This window comes from Bufo gargarizans, unplaced genomic scaffold, assembly GCF_014858855.1.
Source record: "Bufo gargarizans isolate SCDJY-AF-19 unplaced genomic scaffold, ASM1485885v1 original_scaffold_902_pilon, whole genome shotgun sequence".
In the NCBI taxonomy this organism is placed as follows: domain Eukaryota; kingdom Metazoa; phylum Chordata; class Amphibia; order Anura; family Bufonidae; genus Bufo; species Bufo gargarizans.
In genome coordinates this window covers 273,427-295,420 of record NW_025334749.1, presented here as the reverse complement: position 1 = coordinate 295,420, position 21,994 = coordinate 273,427, and the positions used below count along the sequence as shown (strand labels likewise).

General features: G+C 43.1%; 1 protein-coding gene across 1 annotated transcript in view; it reads left to right on the top strand.

The window, feature by feature from the left end:
* Nucleotides 1–1,116: 1,116 nt before the first annotated feature.
* Nucleotides 1,117–21,994, top strand: part of LOC122924214 (aminopeptidase NAALADL1-like) — a gene marked incomplete at its 5' end in the record, with an annotated part of 54,152 nt that continues 33,274 nt past the window's right edge. The window contains 9 exons of the mRNA XM_044275133.1: nucleotides 1,117–1,289; nucleotides 7,246–7,367; nucleotides 10,022–10,141; nucleotides 13,635–13,824; nucleotides 14,221–14,314; nucleotides 16,234–16,332; nucleotides 19,886–19,971; nucleotides 20,048–20,167; nucleotides 20,252–20,337. Of these exons, the coding sequence (XP_044131068.1) occupies nucleotides 1,117–1,289; nucleotides 7,246–7,367; nucleotides 10,022–10,141; nucleotides 13,635–13,824; nucleotides 14,221–14,314; nucleotides 16,234–16,332; nucleotides 19,886–19,971; nucleotides 20,048–20,167; nucleotides 20,252–20,337 (1,090 nt within the window). The remainder of the gene's footprint in view (nucleotides 1,290–7,245; nucleotides 7,368–10,021; nucleotides 10,142–13,634; nucleotides 13,825–14,220; nucleotides 14,315–16,233; nucleotides 16,333–19,885; nucleotides 19,972–20,047; nucleotides 20,168–20,251; nucleotides 20,338–21,994) is intronic.

Sequence of the window (21,994 nt, the reverse complement as noted above, 5' to 3'; positions counted from 1 at the left end):
TTGTACATAGGAGGCAGTATAATAGTAGTTATCTTGTACATAGGAGGCAGTATTATAGTAGTTATTTCTTGTACATAGGAGGCAGTATTATAGTAGTTATATTCTTGTACATAGGAGGCAGTATTATAGTAGTTATATTCCTGTACATAGGAGGCAGTATAATAGTAGTTATATTCTTGTACATAGGAGGCAGTATTATAGTAGTTATAGTCTTGTACATAGGAGCAGTATTATAGTAGTTATATTCTTGTACATAGGAGGCAGTATTATAGTAGTTGTATTCTTGTATATAGCAGGCAGTATTATAGTAGTTATATTCTTGTATATAGGAGGCAGTATTATAGTAGTTATGTTCTTGTACATAGGAGGCAGTATTATAGTAGTTATATTCTTGTACATAGGAGGCAGTATTATAGTAGTTGTATTCTTGTATATAGGAGGCAGTATTATAGTAGTTATATTCTTGTACATAGGAACAGTATTATAGTAGTTATATTCTTGTATATAGGAGGCAGTATTATAGTAGTTATATTCTTGTACATAGGAACAGTATTATAGTAGTTATATTCTTGTATATAGGAGGCAGTATTATAGTAGTTATATTCTTGTACATAGGAGCAGTATTATAGTAGTTATATTCTTGTACATATGGAGTATCTGTAATAATGTCAGTCAGCTGCTTATTCTGCTCTTTCCAGAGAAGTAACTCTTCTGTATGGTTGACCTAAATGATAATGGTGCGGTTGAGAGACATTGCTTGCGACAACATTTATGTCTTTGGCAGGATTTAGAAATTTCTCTTATGTTTTTAGGAATTACCCTTTTGAAATGCTTGTGTCCCACAATTGTTTGCACTATGGGGTTCACACGTTTGAGGAACGCTCAGACTAGAGCCGAAATGCGTCACATGTATACTAAAATGTAGCTGTAAACCAGGAAACCCTGCAATTCAGCAGTGCCGTTCTTTTCTTTTACTGTGTTATGAGACGCCTCCCCTAGACCCAAGCACCACACAAGCATTACTGGAGCGCTTACTAATCTATACACAAGTTAGTACAATTTGGTTAGTGTGGCTTATTTTAAAAACATACATCACGATTATCTTTTTTTCTGTAGTATCCTGGCCAAGAAGCCTCATCCGGCCACGAGTGAGGCAGACGAAGAGCTGGTTCGTCTGATGCTGTCTCGCTGGAGTGACTCAAAGACTGGTCTAGATGAAGCCAAGGAGGAACGGTATAATGTCTTCCTGTCATTTCCAGATGAGAAGAATCCAAACAGTGTCAAAGTTTGTAAGTGCTAACAACATTTGTTTTGTATATAACAACCAATAACCATAAATGACTTTTTGGCACTACATTATTGATAGCCCATCCTTAAACTAGGCCATCCATATGTGACAAAAGGTACCTGGTATTACAGCTCACTGCAGGTCAGTCCCACCCAGGTGAAAGGAACTGGAGCAACACCGGACACAGCCGCTGCCAAAACTACAGAGCTGTGCCCAGGGGTGCACCTAGCCTTTCTGCTGCCTGAGGCGAAAACTGAAACAACGCCCCCCCAATGCCAATTTCTTAACCTAACCCCTTTGCCACAATGAAAGTGCTCTTTGCCTATGGCCCTTCCGCTGCCCCCCTCTTGCACCTACCTGGTGCAGCCTGAGGCCATCGACTCACCTGACCTCATTGGTGGTGCACCCCTGGCTGTGCCCTGTAAACAAAAGGGGATGTGATGCTGTGGCTACTTCAGTCAGCTAAGCTACGGGAGTACCAGGAGTCAGACCCCCACCAATCTAATATTGATTACCTATCCTATGCCACATAAGAAGAAAGAACTGTATGGTGGCCATAGATATTAAGCCCTTAAAGGGTATTCCAGCTTCAGAATATTGATGGCCTATCCTTTAGATCAATCATCGATAGCAGATCGGTTGGAATCTGATTCTTGGTTGGTCGCATTGCTTGCGTGAGTGGTACAGCCTCTTTGGTGTTTACCTGCACGCCGCCTACAGAGTTGTGGTGGTGCAGGGTAATGACAGGCTTTCTCACTTGAATGGGATGATTTTGTGTTTAGTTTTTCTCTTTTGTGTGTATTTTTTATTCTATTTCAGTACATACCTGTCATGCCCTGCTCTGACTATGTGCGGAGGTCGGCCAGAATAGCAGCACGTGTTTAGTAGTTTGTTTTGGAGCCGTGCTGGATCCGCCTCCCATCAGGTGTACTGGGTGGGGTCATTAGTTTAAATAGCACTCCATCCAAGTGCTCTGAGCGGGTGATAGAAATCATTCTGGCCTTGGAAGCAAGCAAGGAAGGAAGATTGTCTGTTCCAGCTCTGCAGAGATAAGTGTGGTTTCAGTTTTTTGTTGTTTGCTTTCTTTGTTGTGTTTGTGTCATCTCTCACATCCAGGTTCTGTGCGAGCAGGCTGCTCCTATTCCCCTTTTCACCATCTCAGGGAATCTAGGGTGTTTTAGCCCAGGCACGAGGACACTTCATTCCTACCATCTAGGTCTGAATGTGGGCTGAGCAGAGCAGGGAGAGAAGTCAGGGATTTGCTAGGAGGTGATCCTTTCCCCTGCTTCTCGCCTAGAGCCTGGTTTGCGGGTTTATCTTTGTCTGTTATCCCGTCCGGCATGACAACACCATGGCTCTGTTTCCTGTCTTGATCCCGGTTCAGCGATATCCTGTATGCTCATTACATAGTAAAGTGCAGTGGCCGGGTTTGGGGTGGCCCCAACGCTACGCTGGGTCCCTGGACACCGTTGAGGTGTCACCACATGTTGCTGCTCTCTGGAAGGGGTGGTAAGGCGTGATGCATCCCAATGGGAAATAAGTCCAGACAGTCAGGATCTGCAGTAAACCAGGATGCTTCTTTACTGGAGGAATTCAGGTACAAAACAATACAGGTGAGGCATTGGGCTAGCTTCTCCAGTCCCATCCCTGGCAGAAGAAGGGTTTGATGCTGAGAAAAGGCCTGAGCTAGCTGTCCCTCTTTCTCTTCAGAAGGCTGGTACCCTGGTCCAAGGCTGGTGGTCCAGGGTCTGTGGCAGCGTCTTCTTCTGGTCACTCACTGGTATGGCAGAGTCTCCTCTTCCAAGCACTGTTCCCTAACTGCAGCACACTAGGGGCTCTGACTGCTTTCCTTATATACAGTTTTTACTAGACTAGAACCTTCTAATGGGAGGGGTGGAATGGAGAAACTCAGCACAAACAGATACAATGTTTCAGCTCCCGTCTGGTAAAGACTTACATTAGAGATTCAATGATACTCAATGGCAATGACACAGCAGATTTTCCAGATACAAACAAGTTTTCAGACATAACAACATAGCTAAAACCAAACATTTAAAAGGTCAGGCTGTCTGATTTTTGGTGGTAAACAAGTCTGGGTTTTTCCCTCCAAAACATGGTCTTCTTTAAACCCTATGGCAGCAGTGGAAAATTACCAGCTTCTCATTCAAAGCCCTAACAGTCTCTCAGTATTCATTAACCCTTTCCACAGAGCCATGTAAATACAGTGATAATGAACGGGATATATAACACAATATATATATATATATATATACAGTCATGTTAAAAAATTAGGACACCCTTTGAAAGCATGTGGTTTTTTGTAACATTTTTAATAAAAGGTTATTTCATCTCCGTTTCAACAATACAGAGAGATTAAAGTAATCCAACTAAACAAAGAAAACTGAAGAAAAGTATTTTCAAGATCTTCTGTAAATGTCATTCTACAAAAATGCCTATTCTAACTGAGGAAAAAGATAGGACACCCTCACATGTATTCCCTCTTAAATTGGCTCAGATCTCACACAGGTATATCACACCAGGTGCACATAATTAGTAGATCGTTACTCTGCATGTTGAATGAGGCTTGCCCTATTTAACCTCAGACATTTAGTTTGGTGTGCTCCTGACTGTTGAAGTGAGAGTGAGCACCATGGTGAGAGCAAAAGAGCTGTCAGAGGACTTCAGAAAAAAGATTGTAGCAGCCTATGAGTCTGGGAAGGGATTTAAAAAGATCTCAAAAGATTTGAAATCAGCCATTCCACTGTCCGGAAGATAGTCTACAAGTGGAGGGCTTTCAAAACAACTGCCAACATGCCCAGGACTGGTCGCCCCAGCAAGTTCACCCCAAGAGCAGACCGCAAGATGCTAAAAGAGGTCTCCAAAAACCCTAAAGTGTCATCTCGAGAACTACAGCAGGCTCTGGCTACTGTTGATGTAGAAGTACATGCCTCTACAATCAGAAAGAGACTGTACAAGTTTAACTTGCATGGGAGGTGTGCAAGGAGGAAACCTTTGCTTTCCAAGAGAAACATCGAGGCCAGACTGACATTTGCCAGAGATAAAGTTGACAAAGACCAGGACTTCTGGAATAATGTTCTTTGGACAGATGAGTCCAAAATTGAATTATTTGGACACAACAGCAGAGGACATGTTTGGCGTAAACCAAACACAGCATTCCAAGAAAAGAACCTCATACCAACTGTGAAGCATGGAGGTGGAAGTGTCATGGTTTGGGGCTGCTTTGCTGCAGCAGGACCTGGTCAGCTCACCATCATAGAATCCACGATGAATTCTACTGTGTATCAGAAGGTGCTTGAAGAACATGTGAGACCATCAGTTAGAAAATTAAAGCTGAAGCGGAACTGGACCATGCAACATGACAATGACCCAAAACATACTAGTAAATCAACCAAAGATTGGCTGAAAAAGAAGAAATGGAGAGTCCTGGAATGGCCAAGTCAAAGTCCAGATTTGAATCCCATTGAGATGCTGTGGGGTGACTTGAAAAGGGCTGTACGTGCAAGAAACCCCTCAAACATCTCACAGCTGAAAAAGTTCTGCATTGAGGAGTGGGGTAAAATTTCCTCAGACCGATGTCGAAGACTGGTAGATGGCTACAAGAACCGTCTCACTGCAGTTATTTCAGCCAAAGGAGGTAACACTCGCTATTAGGGGCAAGGGTGTCCTATCTTTTTCCTCAGTTAGAATAGGCATTTTTGTAGAATGACATTTACAGAAGATCTTGAAAAGACTTTTCTTCAGTTTTCTTTGGTTAGTCGGATTACTTTAATCTCTCTGTATTGTTGAAACGGAGATGAAATAACCTTTTATTAAAAATGTTACAAAAAACCACATGCTTTCAAAGGGTGTCCTAATTTTTTCACATGACTGTATATATATATATATATATATATATATACATATAAAATGCAGCTACACAGTATTAAACAGTGCAAGTTAACCCTTTTAGGAGAAATAAAGTAAGAAGTTTTAACTTTGCATAGGGGAAATAGGCAAATGTCTAAAAATGTCCAAATGTCAAAGTATTCCCTGCTCTAGGGCGCTACAAAAGAAGCTGTTGTTAACTCCCCATTATATGAGTCGTTATTGTTGATGTGCTGTAGAAGGGTCAGTTTAGCAGAAAAGTAAAAAAAAAAAAAACTAACAAAACATGGTCTTCTGGGGGGATGGACAATAAAACTGTAATTTATTGCACATAAATCATTAAAAACAATTAAAACAATAAAAGAAGTACAAGCAGAGGGCAATGCCTCAGAAGTGAAAAGTAAGTGTAAAGGTCATAGTATAAAAGAAAAATAAATATAAGGCTACATGCACACGAACGTATTTTGTTTCCGTGTCCGTTCCGTTTTTTTTGCGGATTGGATGAGGACCCATTCATTTTAATGGGTCCACAAAAAATGCGGACAGCACACCATGTGCTGTTTGCATCTGTATGTCCGTACCGTAGCCCCGCAAAAAATATAGAGCATATCCTATTCTTGTCCGTTTTGCTTACAAGGATAGGCATTGTTACAATAGATTTGCAAAAAAAAAAAAAAACGGATGCAATGCAGATGCTAAAAGTACATCATCTGTATTTCTTGCAGATCAGTGTTTTGCTGACAGCAAAAAACATATGGTCGTGTGAATGTAGCCTAAAAGATATATACAGTTGCAAGAAAAAGTATGTGAACCCTTTGGAATGATATGGATTTCTGCACAAATTGGTCATAAAATGTGATCTGATCTTCATCTAAGTCACAACAATAGACAATCACAGTCTGCTTAACCTAATAACACACAAATAATTAAATGTTACCATGTTTTTATTGAACACACCATGTAAACATTCACAGTGCAGGTGGAAAAAGTATGTGAACCCTTGGATATAATAACTGGTTGAACCTCCTTTGGCAGCAATAAATTCAACCAAACGTTTCCTGTAGTTGCAGATCAGACGTGTACAACGGTCAGGGGTAATTCTTGACCATTCCTCTTTACAGAACTGTTTCAGTTCAGCAATATTCTTGGGATGTCTGGTGTGAATCGCTTTCTTGAGGTCATGCCACAGCATCTCAATCGGTTTAGCAGCAGACAATGCGCATGTACAGTCCCCGCTGTACTCTGTGGGATAGACATACAGCATGCAATGGTAACAAGGCTATCGGCAAATAATGATTTTTTTATGAACTCATTTTCATATCATCGTAGGTACACCATGACTTTTGAAGCCTTTTTTGAGCGATCTGGGAAAAACGTGTTAAGTCTATTTTATAGGTTTTAATGATTTTAGTTACTGAAAATTATTTAATTTTTTTCTCTTTTTCGTCTAAATTTTTTAGATTGTTATTTTATTAGACTTCACTGTTTACATGGTCACTTTTAAATGTTTTGTTGTATTTTTATATTATAATGCAATGAAATACTCTCGGCTATCCCTTAAACATGTGAATCACTATTGCCGAGATGACGATCATGGTTGGCAAAAGTACAGAAATCCACCTCCCTTGTGATACGTTAAACACGGCATCAACGACACGGCATGGGACAGGTGGTTGCCATTAATTGCCGATCTATCCCCCTACCTGGCCTTCTGCGTCTTACCTTTTTTCACTAGGCCCCATTTTCTTCCAGTGGCGCTCTTGGTAATTTGCACAGAGGTTCCCTAAGGAACAATACATCCTATGTGTCAGTTAAAAGGCAGCACGGTGGTTAACACTGTTGCCTTGCAGCTTGGGGGTCCTGGGTTCGAATCTGACCAAGGACATCATCTGCATGGAGTTTTGTTTGTTCTCCCCATGTTTGCGTGGGTTTCTTCCAAAGACCTACTGATAGGAACCTTAGATTATGAGCCCCGTTGGGGACAGCTCAATGCTAATGTCTGTGAAGTGCTGTTGAATATTTTAGCGCTATATAAGTGCGTAAAATATAATCTTTTTTGTTTGTTTGTACAGTGAACACAGAAGGTAACGTCAAGTTCGTATCACAAAAAACAGAGTCCGAACTCCACGAAGACCAGAAAGACCCAAACATTCTGCAGCCATTTCTTGCCTTTGCACCCAATGGTACAGTTAAGGTATGCTTAGCATTTAAATTTAGCTATTGGGCTTCTTGCTATCCTGCAGACATAAAAAGAGGCACATGACTGAAGGATCAGACTACAGACAGGCTTTATTTGTAGTCTGTAACCATAGTGATGCACAGCTGTCCATGGGAGCTGAATGCACAGAATAGAATTTTTTTGCAAAGTTGCGTCTTTTTTTCTCTTTTTTTTATTTGTATTAGAGTAATGGCAAATAGTAGCAAGGTGGATATAAACTTTACATTTTTAGGTAATCTTAATGTAACTAGTGAAAGTAACGGGGTATGATTTGTATATGGTGATAGAGATGTGGATATAATTCTCGATTAAGTAAGATGGCCCCCATATCCTCCAGCTCTCAGCTAACGCCTTATTCACTTAAGGGCAGGGCTTTTTTTTCTCAGAGAAAAGGTGGTGGAACTCACCCCCCCTCCCCTGGCCACGCCCCTACCCAGCCCTAGGACCGCCCCCTAAAACCGCCCCTTTAGAGAACAGGGATGCAAGTAAAATTTGGGGGGGCTATAAAAGTCCAGCCCAGCAAAGAAACCCCCCAGATGGGGATGGCACTGTTAATGGGGGATTTGGGGATGGCACTGTTAATGGGGGATCTGGGGATGGCACTGTTATGGGGTGGAGGATCTGTGGATGGCACTGTTATGGGGGATCTGTGGATGGCATCCACAGATCCCCCATCCTATAACAGTGCCATCCACAGACCCCCCCACCCCATAACAGTGCCATCCACAGACCCCCCCACCCCATAACAGTTCCATCCACAGACCCCCCCACCCCATAACAGTGCCATCCACAGACCCCCCCCACCCCATAACAGTGCCATCCACAGACCCCCCCCACCCCATAACAGTGCCATCCACAGACCCCCCCACCCCATAACAGTGCCATCCACAGACCCCCCCACCCCATAACAGTGCCATCCACAGACTCCCCCACCCCATAACAGTGCCATCCACAGACTCCCCACCCCATAACAGTGCCATCCACAGACTCCCCCACCCCATAACAGTGCCATCCACAGACTCCCCCACCCCATAACAGTGCCATCCACAGACTCCCCCACCCCATAACAGTGCCATCCACAGACTCCCCCACCCCATAACAGTGCCATCCACAGACACCCCCACCCCATAACCGTGCCATCCACAGACCCCCCAACCCTTAACAGTGCCATCCACAGACCCCCCCAACCCTTAACAGTGTCATCCACAGACCCCCCATTGCCGCTCCAGTACAGTTATAAAATGTGTAATTCAATGAATAATGATTCATGCTGCCCCCTCTGTAGTATAACATTCCATATATTGCACTCACAGGGCTACTGTTATATCGTAATGCAGGCCGGCCAGGCAGACGAGCGGGAGCGTCACTGACTGACGTCACGTGCCTGCGCCGCCTGCTTCATTCATAAAGTAGGCCGGGCAGGCACGTGACGTCAGTCAGTGACGCTGCCGCTCGTCTGCCCGGCCGGCCTGCATTACGATAACAGTAGCCCTGTGAGTAGGATATATTGAATGTTATACTACAGAGGGGGCAGCATGAATCATTATTCATTGAATTACACATTTTATAACTGTACTGGAGCGGCAGAGCTGGAGCACAGTGAACGCACCGGCCCCCAGCTCCTCCTCCCAGTCCCTCGCCGCTGATACATGCTGGAGCATGGCAGGCTGCGATGTCAAAAGGTGGCGGAACGCCGTTCCGGTGCGTTCTGCCAGAAAAAAAGCCCTGCTCAAGGGTATTTTCACACTTGCGGCAGAGGATTCCGGCAGGCAGTTCCGTCGCTGGAACTGCCTGCCGGATATGTCAAAACGTATGCAAACTGATGGCATTTATCAGACGGATCAGGATCCTGGTCCGTCTGACAAATGCATTGAAATGCTGGATCCGTCTCTCCGGTGTCATCCGGAAAAACGGATTCGGAACTTATATTTTTTTCACATTTTTGGCGGTCTGAGCATGCGCAGACCGCAAAAACTGATCCGTTTTGCGTTCCGGAATTTTGGATGGAAAAAAAAACGCAGCATGCTACGGTATTATCTCCATCCTGGAAAGCCAAAAAGACTGAACTGAAGACATCCTGATGCATCCTGAACGGATTGCTCTCCATTCACAATGCATGGGGATAAAACGGATCAGTTATTTTCCGGTATTGAGCCCCGAGGACGGAACTGTATGCCAGAAAAGAATAACGCTAGTGTGAAAGTACCTTAAGTTCCAAGAGGACCCTCCTCCATGATGTGTCATATACTGTATGACGTATGCTGTACTGCTGTTAGAGTGAAGCCATTACAATATGGCGCTTGGACTTAGATGTTTGCATACTAGAGTTAGTAAAACAATGCCACATGCCTCAGGGGAATGCCCCTCTGATGTCTTTTTAAACTGCTGTACTTCCTGTAATAAATGAGAATTTGCTGTGACCCCAGTGCGTGTGTCAGAGTTATTTTCTTCCATGCACATAAAACCCTTGGGTTACTATTGATTTTGAGCAAACATAATCAGCCCTGATTGAAGGCATCTTCAACATGGTCAATGCTTCTGTTTTTCCATGAATTTTCCTTGCCTGCAGTTCTCATTACAAGGCTCATGGCTAATCTTCTCTAAACTTTGTCTTTGACTTTATTCTTCAGGGACAACTTGTATACGCCAATGAAGGCAAGATAAGTGATTTTCAGTACCTGGCTAATATTATAAATCTGAACGGCACCATTGCAATTGTACGCTATGGAGGAATAGGCAGAGTAAATAAGGTGAGCTAGATTTCAATGTATTTATATATTTTCTAAGTGATATGTCATAAAGAAATTACTGTGCAGAGTGTGAGGCACAGATATCATATGTGATCAGTGATCCACCTAACAACCTCAGGGTATAAACATTATTTACACTAGTTTCTAATCTAGAATTAAAAGATACGTCATCTATACTATTTCATTAACTCGCGGTCTGCATTCTCCATTAATATTTAAGGGCATCTGTCAGCAGTTTTGCACCTATGACACCGGCTGACCTGTTACATGTGCGCCCAGCAGCTGAAGACATCTGTGTTGGTCCCATGTTCATACAGTCAGGTCCATAAATATTGGGACATCAACACAATTCTAACATGTTTGGCTCTATACACCACCACTATGGATTTGTAATTAAACGAACAAGATGTGCTTTACCTGCAGACTGTCAGCTTTAATTTGAGGGTATTTACATCCAAATCAGGTGAACAGTGTAGGAATTAAAACAGTTTGCACATTTGCCTCCCACTTGTTAAGGGACCAAAAGTAATGGGACAATAGGCTTCTCGGCTGTTCCATGGACAGGTGTGTGTTATTCCCTCATTATCCCAATTACAATGAGCAGATAAAAGGTCCAGAGTTTATTTCAAGTGTGCTATTTGCATTTGTAATCTGTCGCTGTCAACTCTCAAGATAAGATCCAAAGAGATGTCACTATCAGTGAAGCAAGCCATCATTAGGCTGAAAAAACACAACAAACTCATCAGAGAGATAGAAAAAACATTAGTTGTGGCCAAAACGACTGTTTGGAACATCCTTAAAAAGAAGGAACTCATCGGTGAGCTCAGCAACACTAAAAGACCCGGAAGACCACGGAAAACAACTGGGGTGGATGACCGAAGAATTCTTTCCCTGGTGAAGAAAACACCCTTCACAACAGTTGGCCAGATCAAGAACACTCTCTAGGAGGTAGGTGTATGTGTGTCAAAGTCAACAATCAAGAGAAGACTTCACCAGAGTGAATCCAGAGGGTTCACCATAAGATGTAAAACAATTGGTGAGCCTAAAAAACAGGAAGGCCAGATTAGAGTTTGGCAAATGACATCTAAAAAAGCCTTCACAGTTCTGGAACAACATACTATGGACAGATGAGACCAAGATCAACTTGTACCAGAGTGATGGGAAGAGAAGAGTATGGAGAAGGAAAGGAACTGCTCATGATCCTAAGCATACCACCTCATCAGTGAAGCATGGTGGTGGTAGTGTCATGGCGTGGGCATGTATGGCTGCCAATGGAACTGCTTCTCTTGTATTTATTGATGATGTGACTGCTGACAAAAGCAGCAGGATGAATTCTGAAGTGTTTCGGGCAATATTATCTGCTCATATTCAGCCAGATGCTTCAGAACTCATTGGTCAGCTCTTCACAGTGCAGATGGACAATGACCCAAAGCATACTGCAAAAGCAACCAAAGAGTTTTTTAAGGGAAAGAAGTGGAATGTTAATCCACCTCCACCTGAATCCGATTGAGCATGCATTTCACTTGCTGAAGACAAATCTGAAGGGAAAATGCCCCAAGAACAAGCAGGAACTGAAGACAGTTGCAGTAGAGGCCTGGCAGAGCATCACCAGGGATGAAACCCAGCGTCTGGTGATGTCTATGCGTTCCAGACTTCAGGCTGTAATTGACTTCAAAGGATTTGCAACCAAGTATTAAAAAGTGAAAGTTTGATTTATGATTATTATTCTGTCCCATTACTTTTGGTCCCTTAACAAGTGGGAGGCACATATGCAAACTGCTGTAATTCCTGCACCGTTCACCTGATTTGGATGTAAATACCCTCAAATTAAAGCCGACAGTCTGCAGGTAAAGCACATCTTGTTCGTTTCATTTCAAATCCATTGTGGTGATGTATAGAGCCAACAATGTTAGAATTGTGTTGATGTCCCAATATGTATGGACCTGACTGTATGTATGTGCCCACATTACTGAGAAAAATTATGTTTTAATATATGCAAATGAGCCTTTAGGTGTAACAGGGGCGTTGCTGTTACACCTAGAGGCTTACCTCTTTATGCAACTGCCGCACATTCCCCACTTTGATTGACAGGGCCAGGCAGTAAAAACGTCATAACGCCTTGCCCTGTCAATTAGGGATACATATGAACATGGGACCAACACAGATGCCTTTAGCTGCCAAGCGCACATGCAATGTCACGGGGCGCCAAAGGTGCACTCGGTCTCCCATCAGCCGCAGACCTGCTGCTTAGCTTCGGGAGCGAGGATCTGTGTTTCGCCTCGTTCCCAGGGCGGCTTTGCTAGCTGAGAGGCTCCCTGATCCTAGGTCTGCCTTGAGCACCGAGCTGATCACTCGGTGCTTGACTTGTCTGTCTGTCGGTCATGTGACGCTGGCCACGTCACATGACCCTCAGGCCCCCTATAAATACAGACAGCCTGCTGGCCACAGGTTGCCTGTTAATTCTAGGTTCCTGGCTATTTGTTGGACTACTGATTACTCACCTGATCCTGTTCCCTGACGATCCTTTGCCTGCTCCTCCTGTACTGCGCATCCGTCCTGGTATTGTGACCTCGGCTCCCAGCTGACTACTCTTTGCGGACTCCTCTGGTACTTCTCTACTCTCCTGGCATTTGACCCCGACTTCTCCTGACCATTCTTTATTTAACCCTTTGTACTGTGTAGTTCTCTTGGTTCTGACCCGGTCCGTTCACATTCTGTTATTTGTCTTGTCTGTCTTCCCAGCACGTATCCTAAGTTAGGGACTGCCGTCTAGTTGTCATCTGTCATTAGGACTTGCGAGGCAAGTAGGCAGGGCCAGGGGTGAGGGTGGAGCGCAGTGGTCACTATCCTTCCACCTGTGTGTAGTGTACGTGATCGTCACATGCAACTTCTTCTGTGGGGAAAGAGATAAACAGTAAAGGACTGGGAGAGGTGGAGTTAAAATATGTAAGTACCACAGCAGTGAACAGCAAGCTCTCAGTGTGTCTGTAGAGGAAACTTAGCTAATAAAGTCCTGTGATTACAGCAGCATTGGCAATTATTCCTGCAGTCTCTCCCTCTCTCCCCTTTAGCTAGAGCCTGGACAACGCTGTACCTGAAGCCTACCCCCGGTGTGTAAACTTTTGGATGGGGTCACATATGCCACTGCAGCCAATCACTGGCCTTAGTCTCAACATGTCCCCTAGTATCCTAGTTTACATGCCTGGGATCATAAGGAGCTGGACTGTACCCTCAGCACTGGAATGAGCATCGGCGCTGTCCTTGGTCTAGCTAAAATTGGTGCTGAAGCTGGACAACGCCCCCTTTAAGAGTACAATTTTGGTTGCAGACTTCTTCTTTCGTGGTTTAAATTTGCACACGGGTCCTTTTCCCCACAGGCACAACATCATCCTTACCACAGGGGATGTGCACTGAGCTCTCTTGACCTGGTAAGGCTTGGGCTGAAGATATATACATGCAACAAAGCTTAAATGATCTTTTTATGGACTTTCAGGCAATAAATGCTGCCAAATTTGGAGTTATTGGAGTAGTGATATACACTGATCCCAAAGATATAAATGACGGAAAGAGCAATCCTGTTGAAACCTACCCCAACTCCTGGTATATGCCCCCATCTGGCGTAGAACGGGGTTCATTCAAGGAGAATTTTGGAGACCAGCTGACTCCCTACTATCCAGCTAAAGGTAATGTGTTGGTTTCATTCTTAAAGGGGTTTCTGGTCCATTTGCAATGATGGCCTATCCTTGGTATAGACCATGAATATTTTACCCGTGGGGTCTGACTCTCCACGCCTCTGTCAATCAGCTGTTCTGCAGTAGCTTCAGAAGTCAACATGGAACTGCAGCTCCAGCCATTCACTTCAATGGAGCTGGAGCTACTGCAGAACATCTGACCGGCATGGGTGCGGGATGTAAGAGGATAGGCCATCAGTACATCAGTACAAAAAACTTGAAAACCCATTTAATAGAGTCATTGTCTTATTCATAAAGTGGCCAATTTTAATTGTCTGTACCGTGTAAAAGCACCTTACCCACAGTGCTTCACTTCTTATTACTCACTTTATCGTATGTCTATTTTAGAATTTACTTACCGAATTCCCGAGTCTGAGATAAAAGGCATTTCCCATATACCGGCACAACCAATTGGTTTTGGAGATGCTCGGACCTTGATATGGTAATATGATAACCTATGATACCTCATAGTTAGATATGTGGAAAAATAGCCAATCAGATGTATATACAATAATAAACCCTGCATAACATATTTTATAGATACAACTCATTGTTGAGATATTCTTTAGCTTCGCCACCAATCTTCCAAACTGGGCCATCTCATGGTTTGAAATGTGGTATTACTTCTAGTAAGCTTTACAGAATTAATATGGAGCTAATGTTGAGCTTTTCTTTCTCCATTTGGAAATGAAAATGATCCATCTTGTTCTCCAAATATCAAGCATAAGGGACTGTCTAAATTAACTAAATTTGCACTGGGGCTTAGGTACTTAAAGAGGACCTGTCACCACTCCTGGCATGCCTGTTTTAATAGCTTCATGCATTCCCCATGTAATAACAATTCTGGAGCATCTATTCTTATGTCTCTATGTTGTGCCATTCCTTTATTATTTCTACTAGAAGGTATAATTGAATTGCTATTAACCTTCAGTAAGGAAACAGAGGGGAGGTAACCAGTTGTGGGGGGGGGGGGGTGTACCTGCACAGACTGAAAATGGCAGCACTGATTGGATAGAGTGAGTCTGTGCAGGTACACCCCCCTCTGTTCCCTTACTTATACTCTATTTATATACTCTATCCAATCAGTGCTGCCATTTTCAGTCTGTGCAGGTACACCCCCCCCCCCCAACTGGTTACCTCCCCTCTGTAACCTTACTGAAGGCTAATAGCAATTCAATTATAACTTCTGGTAGAAATAGTAAAGGAATGTGTCACGGCGCGGTGTGGGTAGATCACTCCACACCGACCACAAGAGGGAAGGGAAAAGGTACTAGGCCTGGAAAGCAGGGAAAAGGGAAAAAGGTGGCCACCTAGTGTATCCCTAAACCGAGCCCTGACTACTATAAGTATGAACAGACCTTGATGGTAGGAATGTTCATACGCTGTAACCTAGGGCCCTATATGACCCTAAAGGGCTCTGGAAATAGTGTCAGCTAAAGGTAGGGGAATGCAACGAACAAGAAATAGGGAAAAGACACTTAACTTCAAGGTACGCAGACGAGCAGGAACTCAGAGGAGAACCAGACACCAGCTCTTCACAACCAGAAATTAGCTATCAACCGCATAGCATGATGGGTTAGGCCAGACTAAATAGAGGAGTTGGAATGACCACTTAAGCTACACCTGAGACCAGAGGTGTGGTCATACCCAGCAACAACACAGAAACAAGTGAAACCAGAGAGGCTGTCAGATCACATCACGTGCAGCCAGTCTCTTAGATCTTCTGACCCCTGTCACAAGAGAGACCGTGACAGAATGGCACAACATAGAGTCATAGGAATAGATGCTCCAGAGTTGTTAGTATGTGGGGAATGCATGAAGCTATTAAAACAGGCATATCAAAAGCGGTGACAGGTTTTCTTTAAAGCTATACCTCTAGTAGGGCAACAAGGATTGGGTTATCCAGTGCCCCTAGGGGGGGGGGGGGGGTTTAGTGGGTAGTAGTCTCTTGGGTAAGAGCAGTCCATTCTATGAACCTGCGATATTTCCCTGAAATAGTCATCCACCGTTGCTGAGTCCTGGGAGCCTCCATTGGCTTTTATAGAAGGGCTCATGCACACGAACATGTGCCGGCTGTTACGTGTTCCGTGATCTGTTCTATTTTTTTTGCGGTGTGAAGGCATGAAAAGGAACCCCCCAGAAGCAGTTTGTAATGCTTCCGTTGGGTTCCGTGCCTCTGTTCCGCACCGCTCCTTCCGGATTGTGGACCCATTCAGGTGAATGGGGCCCATATATTATGGAACCCCTGTTTGCGGGCAAAAATACGGGTCTGTCCGGCGCACGTTTGTGTACATGAGCCCTTAGTATGCTTCAGTACTGTGACCACTCATTATCATTCTGTTTTTATTATACTTTCCTTAGTGAACTGGGTGGACCAGATGCACCGGACAACTGGCAAGGAGCTCTCGGATGTCCCTACAAAGTAGGACCTGGCTTCCGAACAGGTGAATTCAATAACAGGTATTGCACATTGTAATAATAGTGATCCAAGTCATTCAAACACTTGACCCTTTATCCTTAAAGGGCATCTGTCAGCAGATTTGTACGTACGAAACTGGCGGACCTGTTGGCAGCTGAAGGCATCTGTGTTGGTCCCATGTTCATATGTCCCCGCATTGCTAAGAAAAATGATGTTTTACTATATGCAAATGAGCCTCTAGGAGCAACGGGGGCGTCACCGTTACTCCTAGAGGCTCCCCTTTCTCTGCAACTGCTGCATCCTCTCCACTTTGATTGATATGGCCAGGTATGATGTAGTTTACACTGCCTGGCCCTGTCAATCAAATTGGAGAGGATGCGGCAGTTGCAGAGAAAGGGGAGCCTCTAGGTGTAATGGCAACGCCCCCGTTGCTCCTAGAGGCTCATTTGCATATATTAAAACATCATTTTTCTCAGCAATGCGGGCACATATGAACATGGGACCAACACAGATGTCTTCATCTGCCAAGCGCACATGCAACAGGTCAGCCAGTGTCATGGGTACAAGTCTGCTGACAGATGCCCTTTAAAGGGGTATTCCAGTTTTAATGTTTAGAGAATAGGACGTCAAACAATTTTCTAATATATATTTATTTAAAATTTGCTCACAGACCATTATTATATCTGTGCAGTATCCTTTCTTTAAAGAAAAAAATAAATGGTATGGCCCATTTTAGTCCTGTGTGACACAGCCATTGGAGAGCTGGACTAAACATGGCATTAGTCATGTGACCTTCACACCTCTCATGTGACCTCCAGTATTCAGTTAACTATCCAGGCATCCAACAGGTGAACAGTAGTGTATTGAGGTGCAAAACATATACAGTATATACAGTATTACTGCCTACAGCTTCCATCATGTCTGTCCATGTCTGTGTACAAACAGTTTTCTCCCTGTGTCTCCTGATTGTGTGTATGTGTTTGCTTTTTACACTTAACTTTATTAACATGACATTACCTAGAGACATGCAGTCATTTTACAAGTCACCTAGAGACATGCAGTCATTTTACAAGTCACCTAGAGACATGCAGCCATTTTACAAGTCACCTAGAGACATGCAGCCATTTTACAAGTCACCTAGAGACATGCAGCCATTTTACAAGTCACCTAGAGACATGCAGCCATTTTACAAGTCACCTAGAGACATGCAGCCATTTTACAAGTCACCTAGAGACATGCAGCCATTTTACAAGTCACCTAGAGACATGCAGCCATTTTACAAGTCACCTAGAGACATGCAGCCATTTTACAAGTCACCTAGAGACATGCAGCCATTTTACAAGTCACCTAGAGACATGCAGCCATTTTACAAGTCACCTAGAGACATGCAGCCATTTTACAAGTCACCTAGAGACATGCAGCCAGTTTACAAGTCACCTAGAGACATGCAGCCACTTTACAACTCACCTAGAGACATGCAGCCACTTTACAACTCACCTAGAGACATGCAGCCATTTTACAACTCACCTAGAGACATGCAGCCATTTTATAACTCACCTAGAGACAGGCAGCCATTTTACAACTCTCCTAGAGACAGGCAGCCATTTTACAACTCTCCTAGAGACAGGCAGCCATTTTACAAGTCACCTAGAGACATGCAGCCACTTTACAACTCACCTAGAGACATGCAGCCATTTTACAAGTCACCTAGAGACATGCAGCCATTTTACAAGTCACCTAGAGACATGCAGCCATTTTACAAGTCACCTAGAGACATGCAGCCATTTTACAAGTCACCTAGAGACATGCAGCCATTTTACAAGTCACCTAGAGACATGCAGCCATTTTACAAGTCACCTAGAGACATGCAGCCATTTTACAAGTCACCTAGAGACATGCAGCCATTTTACAAGTCACCTAGAGACATGCAGCCACTTTACAAGTCACCTAGAGACATGCAGCCATTTTACAACTCACCTAGAGACATGCAGCCATTTTATAACTCACCTAGAGACATGCAGCCACTTTACAAGTCACCTAGAGACATGCAGCCATTTTACAACTCACCTAGAGACAGGCAGCCATTTTACAACTCACCTAGAGACATGCAGCCATTTATAACTCACCTAGAGATAGGCAGCCATTTTACAACTCTCCTAGAGACAGGCAGCCATGTCAATAGACACAGCGATGTACTTTATTGTAATGGCCACAATACAAATTATTCCACCATTATTCATAGTTAGTTATGTTACATGTGTCATGTAATACTGTTGCTTACCGAATGTTAGGAGAAGAGTGTCACATGATGCCATGTTTCACATAGACCATGGATACATTACACAGGATTGATCCATGGGCTCTACCATTCTACTGTACATATAGTGGTCAACTGCCTTATTTATATGTATTCAGAATTTTAAATACATGTATATTAGAAAATTGTATGATTTCCTGTTCTGTAAACAAATAACTAAAACATACAAACTTTGAATAATTAACTGTGCAACACTATGAAGGAACTAAAGGGCTGTCACATCACAAACCTCTAATATCTGCAATTGTCTTTATATAACTTGGCCTTTAAATGGGTTGTCCCACCTGGAAAACCTCTGTCCATATTGCTTTTAAAGTGAATGGACATCATAGAGGGGAGTCACCCATATTGGATGCCCCTCTATTAGTTGCGGTTGGCTTCTGACTTTGCATGACCGTGTTCACACATTCATTAGAATGGGCCCTGTATACAAAGTATTACTATGTTTCCCAGCAGCTTACTGTGGTATTAGCTTGTCACCAACTGTGGTAATAGCTTGTCACCATATTGGCTTTAAGGCTAAACAATTAAAGTTTAACGTCAATTAAAGTTTAACTTCAGTTAACTTAAAAACCTCTTTTAGGATCTGCATTTTAGTTTGTAAATTCAGGTTTCTAATCCTACTGTTAAGAAATGGGTGCTCCATACTGTTTATTAGCTTTACTAATTTGCAGGCTGCATGTTCCATTCATTTCTATATTGGGCAGTGTAGAGAAGACTTACTGCATCACTTTACTTCCTCACTATTAAGAGATATTGAGAAACTTCTAGCTAAAATAACTTACATGTGGTAACCTAATTTGGAAGCTATATGTATGTCTAAGTCCTGTGATCACAGCAGCATTGGCACAAGTAAGCATTCTCCCTGGTGTGTGACGAGACAGAAATGGGAAAAAGAGTTATCCCGTAAACAGTATTTATTACCTATGCAATGGGTAGGTGATAAATGCTAGATCACTGGGGGTCCGACCCCTTGGACCCAATTGATCCCAAAAACTAGAGTCCCAAAATTTCCTGACTGAATGGATCTGTAGTGCTCAATGGTCCACCACTTTATTGATTTCTATGAGACCGAAGGTGCACAGTCTATGCCTGTCCCACAGAAGTGAGTAGAATGGTGGACTGACATGCCCACTTCTGATTCATTCAGAAAGGGATTTTCGAGGCATAGCGATAAACCATCATGCTATAAGATGGGAGACCCTTTTCTTTGAGGCAAAAAAACATGTTACATAACATCAATATAATCATTTCATCACCTTGAACTTCTGTTTCAGTGAAGTTCAAGTTAATGTTTACAACAAGCGAACAATACGATCTTCAGCAAACGTGATGGGGCTTATCAGAGGAGCCGTAGAGCCGGGTGAGGTCATCATAATGTGGATATGTTAGATTGGTGATAACAACTTCTGCTATGAATGCAACTTCTCTGTATCCAGACAGGTACATTATGTATGGCAACCACAGGGATAGCTGGGTACATGGTGCCATCGATCCAAGTAGTGGAACTGCAGTGATGCTGGAGATAGCCAGAATTTTGGGCACCAAGCTAAAAAGTGGTAGGTTTTTTCAAGTGTAGCTCAACGACTATTGACTTCTTAATAGTAATAGTGGTCCTGTATTGATACTATGACATGTTTTAGGTACATGGCGTCCTCGAAGAACCATCATTTTTGGCAGCTGGGGAGCAGAAGAGTTTGGACTTGTTGGCTCAACTGAGTTTGCTGAGGTGATTTAATGGTATTAAATGATCCTCTGGTACACTGGTCAAACAGTGTACCAGAGGATCCTCCGGTGGGCCCAGGCTCCAAGACAATAATGGGCATCAAAGACCCAACCTTATCAAAACTTTCTACTAGATTCAACTTCTTATGGGAATATCGCAAGTAACCTATTAGATCTCATTGATCAACGAACTGTGTATGGGGGCAAAACGACTGTCCATTAAAGTTAGGGCAAAACAAGGATTGGGCATGGACACCTTCTCCAAAGCTGGTTTTTACTTCTGGAGTGTAGCTGTCCTTTTTCATTTTTTGCATATCTGCAGAATGTTGCTTTCCGCTTCACAATGAATCTGTCAAAGAGCTGCTGTACATTCCTCAGTTTAATAAGAATTGAGCTTATATGAGTATTTATGAGTTGTCAGGAGCTCATAGATAAGGGCTACAGCTTGAGCCATCAGAGAAGCTCTCTGATGTTTTCACTGAGGATACTATAGTCTGCAGATACATTGAAAGTGAAAGCTGTACAGGAAACACTGTTTAAAAATCTTGAAAAATAAAGAGTCTTCTAGTGCCATAAATGCACAGTACAGTGCCTGGTACCAATCATTGTATTTTGAAAGGCTCTACAACTTTTTATTTTAATTAGCTTTGGAATTTATCACCATTTCCAAAATCTCTGCTTGCAGTCAGCTCTTGTTTCCATTCAGAGGCTGTAAAACTATTCAGAATTTCCGTGTAGGTTTGTTACACTGTATTAGTCTATGTCTAGGAAGCCATCTATGAAATAAACAAAGAAGTAGCACATACAAAGTTTAGTTTTGTGGGCAGCCTTGGGTCTGTTCACATTTCATTAGAAAGTCCATTATATTTGACGGGCAATATAGCACAGTACGGTTTGTAAGTATTTCTGTCGAAATGACTGGTAACCTGACAACCCAGAAAAATGTTTTGAAAATAGGGCATGGTTAACCTGTCTAGCCAATAGCCAGAGTTATCAACTGTGACTTTTAAAAAGTTGCAAGAACTGTCACAATCTTACCCCAATTAAAGGATGAGAGAGCTTTCAACAAACTTTGCATTAGGGCTCAAGCACACAATGGTTTTGGTCCGCATCTGCATTATTTGCAGATTGGATGCGGACCCATTCGCTTTAATGTCCACATCTGTATGCCCCTTCCGTGGCCCTTAAAAAAAACAAAGAACAAACATGTCCTATTCTTTGTACTTTTTGGAGACAAGGATAGGACAGTTCTATATAGCGCAGGACGTACCATTCCGCAAAAGGTGCAATTTGTGGCCCGCAAAAACGGCTATGGCTGTGTGCATGAGCCCTTAATCAGTACAGTGCGTGCTCATACATGAGGATTAACATTAATGGCCATTGTATTACTAGTATCTGGCATTTTTAGCAGTTTTCCTCTGTGCATAGTGAACATCTAGTTTGAAGTTCTCTCAGACATGGTAGGTGGAGACTAGCTGCCATCTACTGCACACACAAAGTAGAGGAGAGTCTCCTTCTTAACTGTCTCAAAATCACTCAGAAGCAGTCCTAGGATAATGGAGGACATTACAGAAAAGTATTGACCTGTATGCTTGTGGATAAAGCACTTGTGCTGAGCTATAAACTTTCTATGTAGCTGCACACAGGGGCGGACTGGGAAT